We start from the raw sequence: 12,006 nt of genomic DNA, 5'->3' as shown, positions 1-12,006 counted from the left end.
TAGGGGTAAGTGTTTGCGTTTCAGTTTTATCAAGGGTGTCAAGGAAAGATTTCCATATATATGGTCAACTGAATCCTATGTCTTATCTATCACTCACTGAAAGAATGAAGGTTTATATGGTATTGAAGTCAGAATATGCGATCAGATCCTGCTTTCAGTGTGTGAACAGGTCGTGCAGACTTGACAGATGTGCACAATACCCTCACTGAATCTGAAACACAAGCACCAGGCTTGAGAACGAAAGTAACATGAGATGTCCTAGAGTTTTATTGTTGACAGGTTGCCATCTTATGTTCCAGCAGCAGGAACAAAGCAAAAAAGCTCACAAACCAATGGTTTACTTCCATGTCTTTTTCACTGTCTGACCTCACTTGAATATCATAAAAGTCCTCATATTAGCTCTCCCTGCTTTTTAGCCAAATGAAAACCTTAAAAATTTTGGAATTTGAAATCTGAAGGGGGCACACTTCCACAGATTATAATTTTTTTAATTTCGAAAACAAAAATGTCGTAACTGCACCTGTATCCACATACCTTATTCAAAGTATAGTTTGCAGTAGGATTAAGATTAAGATTCAAAGGATATCCAAATTGAGGTAAGTGATGACATCACAGATGCAACCACAGCAAGTTGTTGGTGCTCAGGTAAGAAGGGATGTTAGCCTCATCAGTAACATGACTGATCTATGTTAGAAGGCTTAAGCCAAGAGTAAAATTCAAAAGACAGTAAGAAATGTGACCCAAATGGAGTGACTTTGGGTCACAGGTGTGGAATTCTCCCTACAAGTGCCACAGTGCATTGGAAAGAGATGGCTGTATATGTGCAGTTTTCAGGAACACAAGGGCAAAGAAGCATCTAGAAACCCTGACTCATCAGCAATTGGCTGATTGCCAGTGGAGCATAAGCATACCACAGAGTACAAACCCAGCACTCTGTGCCCAGCAGGCCTTTGAAAGACTCTCAACCTGCTCGTCTCTCCATTGGTAGTACAAAGGACATTTGTTAAACTCCAATGCTGTAAAGCAGAGAGAAACTATTTCAAGAAGACCCACTGTCTCCTCAGAAATCCGAAATAATAAATGAGACCGTTCCCCTCTTCTGTTGTTTCAGAAAGCTAATGAGTGGAAGCCACTAGAAGGCAACGTCTGCCCAATATTATGAAGGCCTTTGTAGCTTGAGACCTTTCATTCTTTAGTTTTCACAAGACACAACTGAAAAGTTTGACAGAACTAACCATGCACAGTGGGGCAAGAATCATTTCACATGGGAATTGAAAAGGGTCTTTATGAAGTAAAAAAACCATTAGGACCTAATGCTTAATGGGAAAATACTAATAGCGTTCCCATAAGTTGGAGTTACAGACATGAGTTTAAAAAAAAAAGCCATAGGGGAAAAACTAATGATGTAATGTATGGTGATTAACATAACATAATAAAATTAAAAAAAAAAAGTCATAGGGGTGCCTGGGTGGCTCAGTTGGTTAAACATCCGACTCTTGGTTTGAGCTCAGGTCACAGTCTCACGGTCGTGGAATGGAGCCCCGCCTCAGGCTCTGTGCTCAGTGCGGAGTCTGCTTCAGATTCTTTCTCCCTCTCCCTCTTCCCCTCCCCACTTGTGCTCTCTCTCTCTCTCTCTCTCTCTCTCAAATAAATAAAATCTTAAAAAAAAAAAAAAGTCATGCAGGGGCAACCTAACCTACCAAGAATTCTAAATCATAAAGCTATGATAATGAAAACTGCATGGCACTGGGGCATAAACTGATGGATCAACAGAACAGACTACACATTCTAAAGGTCAGGAATAGAGCCAAACATAGGCTCTTGAGTGTATAATAATGGAAGTATTTCAAATCAGAAGGGAAAATGATGGGTTTTCTTAGTGGGACAGTTGGATAGCCATACTTAAAAAATAAAGTTGGATTACTAATTTCACACTTTCTACTGAAATAAATTTCAGATGATAAAAGATCTAGTTTTTAAAAATTAAATCATTGGATACTACAAAAAACATGAGAAAGAGGATTTTTAAATAGACAAAAGTTAAAGCTATTTTAAAAAGAGATTGATAAATTCAACTAAATTAACATTTGCAAATATCCATGGCACATGCAGCATCACTCATCAGCAGAGAGATGCCAATCAAAACTATAGTGAGTTATCACTCACATCTGTTAGAATAGTTAGTATCAAAAAGATAAGAAATAACGAGTGTTAGTGAGGATGTGGAGAAAGGGGAACCCCCTTACACTTTTGGTGGGAATGCAAAATGGTGCAGCCACTGTGGAAAACAGTATGGAGTTTCCTCAAAAAATTAAAAACAGAGCAACCATACAATCTATCAATTTCATTTCTGGATAATTTGAATAAATTGGATAATTTGATAAAATGAAATAAAATTTCATTTATCCAAAGAACAACAAAAATACTAACTTGAAAAGATATCTGAACCCCCATGTTCACTGCAGCATTATTTACAATAGCCAAGATATACATAGAAACAGCCTACGTGTCCATCAATGGATTACAGAAGATGTGAGATATATCTCTATACAGATCTAGCCCTAGATACAGATATACCTCACACTGGAATAGTACTCAGCCATAAAAGGAATGAGATCTTGCCATTTGTGACAACATGGATAGAGCTAGACGGTATAAAGTTAAGTGAAATGAGTCAAAGAGAGAAAGACAAATTCCATATGATTTCACTTATATATGGAATCTAAAAAAAATGAGCAAACAAAGCAAAACAGAAACAGACTCATAAATACAGAGGACAATCTGACGGTTGTCAGGTTGGTTGGGGGGGCATGGGTGAGATATGGGAAGGGGATGAAAAGGTACAAACTTCTAGTTATAAAATAAATAAGCTATGAGGATACAATGTACAGTATAGGGAATGTAGCTAATAGTATGTAATAACTTTGTATGCTAACAGATGATAGCTAGATTTATTATGATCACTTCATAAGGTATATAAATGTTGAATCACTATGTTATATACCTGAACCTAATATAATATTGTATATCAACTACCCATCAAGAAAAAATATGCATGGCAAAAAATTTTCAACACAATTTGCAACTCATGTTGTAGATGAGGGCTAATGTTCTTTAAAAAACAAAGAGCTTCTACAAATCAATAAGAAAAAACCTACAGTCCAACAGGAAAAAAATGGATACAGGAAATGAGAAGTTCACAGAAAAGAAGTACATGATTCTGAAACATATGAAATGATGTTCAACCTAATAGTAGTAAAGCACACTGAAATTATAATAAGAATCCGTCTTCTACCTATCAAGTGTCAAAGATCAAAAGTTTTATCATACCCTGTGTAGGCAAGGAAGCACTCTTATATGCTGCTATCCTGTGTGCAAAACAACTACAGCCTCTATGGAAACAGTTTGGTAATATCTATCAAAATCCAAAATGTACATACCTTTATCCAATCTATTTCTAGGACTTTATCTTACATATATCCTGGTACACGTGTGAAATGATATACAAGGTTTTTTCTAAAGCATTGCTTGTGATAGCAAGAAAATGGAAACAGCTTAAGTACCTTTCAATTGGTCAAATAAATCAAATTATATCTTAAAACAGAATATAATGGAATTGTTTTTAAAACTGAGGCAGTTCTAAATGTATTGGTTTGGGATACTCACCAAGAAATATTTTTAAACAAGAAAAGCAAGGTGGTAGAATATCTACAGGATGCTACCATTTGTTGAAAAAAAATATAGATGTTTGTATATGCACAGACTACCTGGAAGGATAAATATGAATCGGGTAATAGTAATTGCCTCCAGGGAGAAAAACTGAGTAGGTGACAGATAAATAGAAAGGAGACTTAACTTCCACTGTATCCCTTTTGTATCTTTGAATTTGTACCATATGTACATATTACCCAAAATCAATTAAATAATTTACTTTTAGAGCTGTATTATAAGCTCAGGAGTTGGTTGAACGTGTTTGCAGAGCACACATTAATTTGAATTTTGTAAAGTAGCTTCTCTAGGAATTCGATAATTCGACAATTTGTGTGGGATGGAAGCAAGGAGTGTACGTGGGCTTCAGGTCATCTGAGGGGCTGGTAACCCTGAGGAGTGCCTGCCTCTGCACCACCGTGTCTAGCACCTAGATTTAAGCATGTTTTCTCCCCAGAGGAGGGGGGGCGGTGTGTGTACAAACAATATGGAGGAATCCAGTGCCATTACTCCTGGAAGCAGCCTACGGATGGTGCTGTCACTGCAGTGCACAACAGATGGCTAAATATGAATTGTTTGTTAAAAACACAGTGGGTTCTCGCTAGCATTCCTGTTGGCCGCACCTACATTCAGCCAGTCAGTCAACACCATTCAGTGAGAACTGTGAACAGAGTACACTGCTGGGCCAGTAAAGTAGCATTTCCCAAACCTGCGTGGACACATTAGACCTTCTGAATCAGAACCTCTTAAGGGGGCCTGTGAGTCTAAGATTTTACAAGCAGCCCAGGTGATTTTTATGGTCAGTTAGGTTTGGGAAACATACTCATAAGATGGGGGGTGAGGAGAGGTGGGCAGGGGAGGAATAGGAAAAAGAAGAAAAATCCACGTGTGGCTATCCAACTGTCCCACTAAACGCAAGAACTAACTGTTGCTGTTGGAAGCCATTTTTAAAAGGCTTAACTACCTGCAAACATGGAACTTTGTGTTTTAAGATGAAACATTTTGGTTAAATCAGGATTAAGAAGAAGAAGATTCTTTACATATTGATTTTTGTTCTTAAAGCTTGGTAAATAAAAATTTTTGAACAGGACTATTTTTCTTCGGATAAATGAGGATATTACGAGATTCGGTGTTAACTAAACATCACTATTAGTTCATAATAGCATAGAAACACAAGGTTGAATGCTGCCAACCATGAGATTTAGGCTTTTCTGTAATTAAATCTCTCACAAAATCCAAGTGAGCCAAAGGATTCCAGCAGAATGATCCTGGATTTTTGTTTTCTCTGTAGTTCCCCTCCAGAGCCTGAATGATACCATATCTATTTCAGGCAGAGAATCCCAGGAGCCTAGTAACATCCATTCTGCTGGATTCTCCAAAATCTCCTTTACCACTCCAAGGCCACATATGTGGACAATTACTTGAGGTCCCCATAGAACTGCCTGCCCAGAATGGTGATTTAACTTTATGCTTTCAGATCCAGTTTAAAAATGATTACATCAGGAACGTTTTTGCATCTTTTGTAAAACTGCTCTTAAAGACAATCACTATTATCTTGTTCAATAGCCCTTATATAAAGATCTACATGAAAAATTCATCTTAGAGCTGAATGTCAAGAAATATAATTGTCTCCTAGTGAAATGTTATGCTTCCTTTTTATAAAAAGATGAGTTATGTAATCTCTTTCTTTCTCCCTCTTGCTGTCTCCCCCCTCTCTCCTGTTTTCACCTTAGCTACCAGGAAGTTCAGATTTAAATTTTCTGTTCCATTGAGCTACTGTTCTTAACCTGGCCTTTCTGATACGATCCTCTTCACCCCTGCATGATCTGGCTCTTGTTCTTACAGGAGTGTTTCTAGTGGTTCTATGATGTCTGGGTCTTTTAATGTGAACAACTTGAATACTTTTGGAAATTGACAGAACGTAAGTTAGAAGTGAAGGAATAGCCTGGGTTTTCATTGACTGAAGTTTTACTACACAACCAGGAGGTATATAGGATCCTAAATGATCACAGTTAAATCAGATTCCTTTGGGAAGAAAGATTTCATTTAGGAAAAGCTGAATGTCAAAAATACTGGGGTGGGGAGGGGTGGAAATCATCCCAGAGCTCGCTCTCCCAAGGGCTCCCTGCTGAGGGATATCACCTGGGTCAGGAAAACTGGAAAACAGGAAAACATAAAAAGATTGGTTATTAGCTCTTGAATACTCATGAATTTTGGCCCATTCATGCCAGCGATCCTCCTGTCACCCCGAAAAGCAAGCAAGGGGCAGGAACTGTCTCTTCTGTCTACAGGTTGGGAAGGTCAAATCATTTGCCATTGACCATTGGTCAACCTATCCAGCTGAAAACTTAGTACAAAGTTTTTTTAAAAAGAAAGAAATGCTGGGATTCTTCATCTCCTGCTCAGGTACTAAGTTCTTTAGAAAACTCGCCCTTATTTGTCCTTAATATGCAGACAGAGCTGCAGGTGTCTCCAGCTGGAAAACCCAACTGTGACAGACATTTCTTTCCCTGCCCCACCACATGTGGCCCTGAAAGCTGGAAGCAGGAAGAATGTGATCTTACGGGCCCAGCAACCAGAGCCCAGCTCCTTGGGATGCTTCTGGGGAAGGGGACCCAGAGAAGGTCTCCACACCCCTACAGCCTCAGCCAGGGAGGGGAGCAGGAAGTTCACTACCGACTACTTTTGTGGTGTATTGAGTCTCACAGATTTGTCATTCAGTACACAGCTTCTCTCTGCACACAGCCCACACAGCTAATCCCTGTACTATATTTCTCTCAGTTTTCCCTCCTCCACCCACAGTTCTGCTGACTTCTCTCCACACAGGAGAGACAGAACAGCTGAGGAAACAGCCGAGCGGTGGAAAATTTTTGAAAGTGTTTTGAGCCCACCCAACCTGAGGAGAGCATTCAAAGAAAAACAGGAAAGGGTGAGTAGGAGCTCCCTCAGCCCCCACACACAAGCCGGGGATTGTCACTCCCGCCCACCCCCAATCCCAACAGGGGCCGACTGCTGGGACCCAGCCATGGTGCCCACACACAAAAATATGCAAATGTGCTTTCTGTAAGGATTATGGAATGGAGGCAATTGCTTGGTTATTTCAGATACCACGTCATGGAACTTGGGGACTCAGTAGGCTCATTCCATTCAAACACTCACCATAAGAGTTCAACTAGCACCTTTGATCTTAAATCGGAATATTGAGAGGCCATCATACTGGGAGAATGAATGCAGGTCTGAAGATGACTGTGTTTCTGTTCTAGCAACCAAAATCAGATTCCCCAATCTAAAGGGTAATCAATGCCCTGAGTGTGTGTGTGTGTGTGTGTGTGTGTGTGTGTGTGTGTGTGTGTGTGTGTTCCTATTATTCATTCTTTTCTTCATTCTTTTAATTTCCTTTCAACTTCTCTTCCTACTCCAGACCGGAGCCTTTAAGACTGTCTGCCTTTTCAGGGTTTGAGGGTGAGAAAGAGATATGAACTCATTTAGCCCTCAGCTCTCCTCTACCAGTTAGACCAGAGATTCCAGCCAGTTAGACGATGTGAGAGTGGCAAAGCCAAAAGGAGTTTGGCTACTCCCCTCATTTGCCCCCTCATTCATTCATTAAACAGACCTTTATTGAATATCTACACAGATAAGGTCCCCATCCTCACCCAGCCAGCCTAGCCACATCAAAAAGAAGTAATCTTTGATCACCCCTTACTCCCCAGCAGTGACCTCTGGATCAATTTTTGGATCTGGTTTAGCATAAGGTTTTTGGATAGACCCCAGAACCAATAAAAGGGTTATGCAACCAATGGCTAAACAAGATTATCGGTGCTGTTCTCTATGAGTGATCCATTAACCAGTTTCCAGCCCACAGACCAGGCTGGTCCTATCTCCTACGCAAGCATCCAAGCACTAAAATTAACTCATTCACCATTCTTCCCTACTTTGTTAGCATGGTTATTTTGTTCCAATTTTGAATAAGAGATTATCCTGAAATCCAGCCTAACTTCTCTTATTGGTATCAGTATTATGTGTTCGGTGCTAGTTGATATTAACCCATTCAGGTAACACATATTTACTGAGTAGCTACAATATGCCAGATACTGTCCCAGACACTGAGGCTGCAAATTTTCATAATGATTCCTTCATAGAGCCAACAACTGAGTGGGATCAGACAACTCTTGGCTTGCTGTTCTTTCCAGGACACAGAATAACTCTAATTATGCACTGCTGTGCAAAAAATCAAAGTGAAAAATGTGGTTCTAATAGGATGGAACAGGAGGGATTATTTGCATTTGTTGACTAGAGGTGATAAAGTTTTAAGTTTCCTTGTTTATCAATTCTACTATCTGCCTAGCTGTGTGCAGTTGTTATGTTAGAGATAGAGCAACACAGATGATAGTTAAATAGTTAATAATGTTTTATAGAGTTTTGAACTATCCGACCCCATAAGGAATGCTTTCAAGTTGGTTTTAAGAACCAGATATTTGAAAGACTAAAGCACATGGCCACTCCCAAAGAGTAGAATTTTCCTTCCTTCTGGAACTCTTAAATTGGAGAACCAAAAGAGATACAAATGAGTTTTGCAGCTCTGGGCCTCTGAGATTCCAGATGAATTATTCCAGTCCCCTGATGCTAACCTGGGGTATAAGACATTGAGCCTTTTATATTGATGAAGGATGGCTCTAATGTGGTACATCAGCAATAGACCTAGCAAATGAACAGGGCAATGATTTGTGGCCAACAAATTTGTGCTTGCTTCAAGAAATTAATTTTTTTGTCAGACTCGGCAGGGCTCCAGAGGCTGGAGAGTCACCCCTGGGTTGTGGATTGGACATACCATTCCACCTCCTGGCACTGAGGAGTCTTTTAGCACCTAACTGGAAAACAGCTCCATCTCCAACCCAGCTCCAAACTATCAACAAGACTCTGCATGTGGAATTTCCCTTCACTTTAAACTTGCTGGACTATATCCATTCACTAACAAAGGTCCTTGTATTGTTCTATAACTACCAGGAACTTCTGCTTATCCAGCCTCTCAGATGATCTCCTTTAACGGGAAAAATTAAAAATGAACCCACTGGCAAAGTCTCAAATAGAATAAACTAATGACAAGCCTTATGTTTTAATTAGCTCAACTTTTGTCTTAATAAAATTAGTGGATGGCCATTTTTTTTCTTACAAATGGAACTGTCACTGGTTTCTTTGGCTTTGATAGAAGGATTTGTTTGGAATGTATTTATCATTTTTGATACTAAATGAACATTTTGTTTTATTTTGAGGGTCCCAAGGTGATCAGGAAAAGGAAAAACACTGATCAACGAAGTTTTGAATAATGGTACTGCATTCTCTCTTTAAACCTATGATTTTCATGTGACAAAAGAAACTATGGAGACATAATAACTCCATGTTGTCAGGCTGTTGAAAGTATGCTAACTCAGTCCATGTACTAACTCAGTCTAGGTACTAACTCAAGGTTTAGGACTAACGGAGAGAATAAGACAGATCTGAGTTTGAATCCTAACTCCAAATTCTCATTCCATCATTTGATACCTTGGCCAAATTATTTAACCTCCTGAATCTCATTTAATGGAGATCATCACCTCAGCTCCCTCCTAGGATTGCTGAGAGGGCTGAAGGAGATGTAGCCCAGCTCCTGGCATGTTGAAGACCTTCAGTGAATGACATTTGCCCATCCACCCCCCCTTTCCCTTCTCCCTGAAGCCGAATTTACGAGGTGACATCACAATCCCCTTAGGGAGATGGCTACTGGGTCTCGGGTTTTCTAGAGCTCTGCTGGTTTAAGAATCCAACTGTGCTGATATTATTTATGCAAATGCCAGCCGGGGACGATACCATAACAAGGATGAGTCATTTCAGAGTACTCCTTAACAGTCTGATTTTGCCTCAGAAAGAACTGGGTTTTCCTCACTGCTGGTGGAGAACAGTGGGAGAGATTCCCAGGGACTCGGGCACTGCTGATACAGGATTCCCATGACACCAAGGGTGTTTGTCGGGAAGGCCCAGGAGTCCCCTAACTGACATTAAACAGGACTTAGCAGCCTGGACTTGGAAATCTGACAAAATGGGGTTTGAATCCTGATTGTTACTCGCTCGCTGAGTACCCTCTCAAAATGTCTGTTTTCTCTCAGAATTCCTGTAAGAATTAAATGAGGCAATGTGCATAAAGCATTGAGGACAGTGACTGGCACATAGTAAATGCTCCATAAAAGTCAGTTATAATCTCTTCTGTCACTATCTCCCTCTCTCCCTCCTTCCCTCCTTCTTGTCTCTCCTCTTCTCCCATCCCATCTTAGTCAGAGTTTACCACTCCTCTGTTTGCTAATTACTGAAGCCTGCCACCCAGCATTTGGCACGTTAACAGAGATGTTGTTTTTTTGTACATTTACTATGTTCTCACTTTTGCTGAAATGCCTACATCCCACCCATACACTCAACATTAATTCATCCTTTGATCATTATTTTATGAAGCCTGTCTTCACATACTTGAAAGAAACTATAATTATTGCTCAGTCGAATGAAACCTCACATAACTAAATAAATAGTTGTTGATTGATCATGTAATCAAGAGCTTAAATAATACACTTTATTAAAAAGCTGTGTAATTTCACACCATTATTTCTAAGTTTTATATCCTACCAAAATAGTTTATCTCAGTAAACTTCATTTAAAAAAAAACTACAAATGTCTCTATTAAAATATGAGCATTAATAATAATGATCTGAATATGCATCATGAAATGTAAAGTTGCTCTGTTGCCATGGATTGGAGGCTAAGAAATCACCCCCTCAGTAAATAAATCATTTACCAAATGCCCCCAGGATGTACAGCCCTTTATTGATAAATTTAAAGCTTTATAAGTTTAGTGAAAGAGCTTCCCATTTCTTTTTTTCCTGCAAAATCTCTTTAGATCCTTCATGCTCTTAGAAAGGCAGGTATGTCTCTGTAATAATATATATATAATTAGTTCCTTTGTATTACCAGTACATCCAGGAGACCCAGATTTACTTTATATACAAGCTCACTATTAGTTTCTGGAGTTAGGTGTATCTATTCTGATATAACTACTAAAAAGTGCTTGAAATATGCATAAATCCTGTCTAAGGACTCAAGTTAAATATACCTCAAAGAATGTTCCATCTTATTAAAATTTGCATACATTTTTCTTACAAGGGAGTCATTATTCTGCATTGTAGCATGTGTTTTATTACAAACTTGGAGTTCATTGATGAATAGTGATGGAGTTGCAAATCAAGTCAACAGCTTCATTAGCTCAGCAAGATTTTAGGAAGCTCTTCTCCCTCTGTGAGCAGAAGCTCCGAGTTAGGTTAGGACCTTCAGCTGAGTTCCAGGCACCCTGGGCTCTCCCCGTGGAGAGGTGAGGTCTCCCAAGGAGAGGCTCCTTACCTGAGGCCCTCGGCCTCTGGAGAGTGCTGTCTACAGTACTCCAGAGTATAGGTCTCAGTAGCCTCTGGGTTGGCAGGCCGCCATCGGATGGTGGCCATGTTCCAACACACCGTACAGTCCTCGGCACAGATTACAGGGCTGGAGGGGGCTGCAAGAGAGAACTAAATCAATTATAGAACATAATATCAACATCAGCCCTGCTTCCCTGGTACCCTGAGAAATGTGCTTGGACATGACTTTATTTTAATTTTTGATTAAAAAATACATTCTTGGTTGAAAGCCCAACCAAGGATCCCACCCATCCCCAGAGAGCCTCTAATATTAGCTTCCTAGAAATCCCGCCAGTTTCTTTATACATATACAAGCAAATAAAAAGGAAGATTCTTGTCTACCTCCTTTCACAAAGAAGTTAGCCATGATCTTGCCTTCAGTAGGTACTTAATAAATACTTGTTTCAGAAGGCAAGAAGAAAGGATAAAATGGTGGGGGTGAGTCATTTCTTCCTCTGAGGTAGTTACAATGATCTTCAAGGCAATGCAAACTTGGCTTATGCCGCACCTACTTCAGCTCCCTGTGGAAAGGCTCCACAGTGGGAATGCATTCCCAGTTGAATATCATTGCTGAAAACTCTTTTGGGGCTCCCAGCATCCATACGATGAAGCTTCTTACCTTGGCAAACATGGCCCCCAAACACTAGCCTTTCTTACTTCATGTCTTTCCTCTCCTTGTTTTTAAGTCAAAGAAGTAGTAACAAATTTCTTGTAGTGCCCTGCACACTCCATACTGTTTCTTACCTTGATGTCTCTGCTCATATGTTTTTTTCCAAATGGAATACACTCCTTTAACTGATCCTTTAAAGGATTCCATTCAGGCATCAATTCT

At 39.7% G+C, this 12,006-nt stretch overlaps 1 protein-coding gene across 2 annotated transcripts in view; it reads right to left on the bottom strand.

Annotated features, from left to right (window-relative positions):
- Positions 1-12,006, bottom strand: part of CMYA5 (cardiomyopathy associated 5) — an 87,697-nt gene that overhangs the window by 10,853 nt on the left and 64,838 nt on the right. For both annotated transcript variants that reach the window (XM_028114509.2, XM_088023651.1), the window contains exon 9: positions 11,125-11,272. In XM_028114509.2, the coding sequence (XP_027970310.1) occupies positions 11,125-11,272 (148 nt within the window). The remainder of the gene's footprint in view (positions 1-11,124; positions 11,273-12,006) is intronic.

Source organism: Eumetopias jubatus, unplaced genomic scaffold (genome assembly GCF_037043125.1).
Source record: "Eumetopias jubatus isolate StellerSeaLion01/CBP00866 unplaced genomic scaffold, mEumJub1_p1.0 scaffold_5, whole genome shotgun sequence".
NCBI lineage: Eukaryota > Metazoa > Chordata > Mammalia > Carnivora > Otariidae > Eumetopias > Eumetopias jubatus.
The sequence above is the reverse complement of the archived record's forward strand: the minus strand, read 5'-3'. Positions and strand labels throughout refer to the sequence as shown.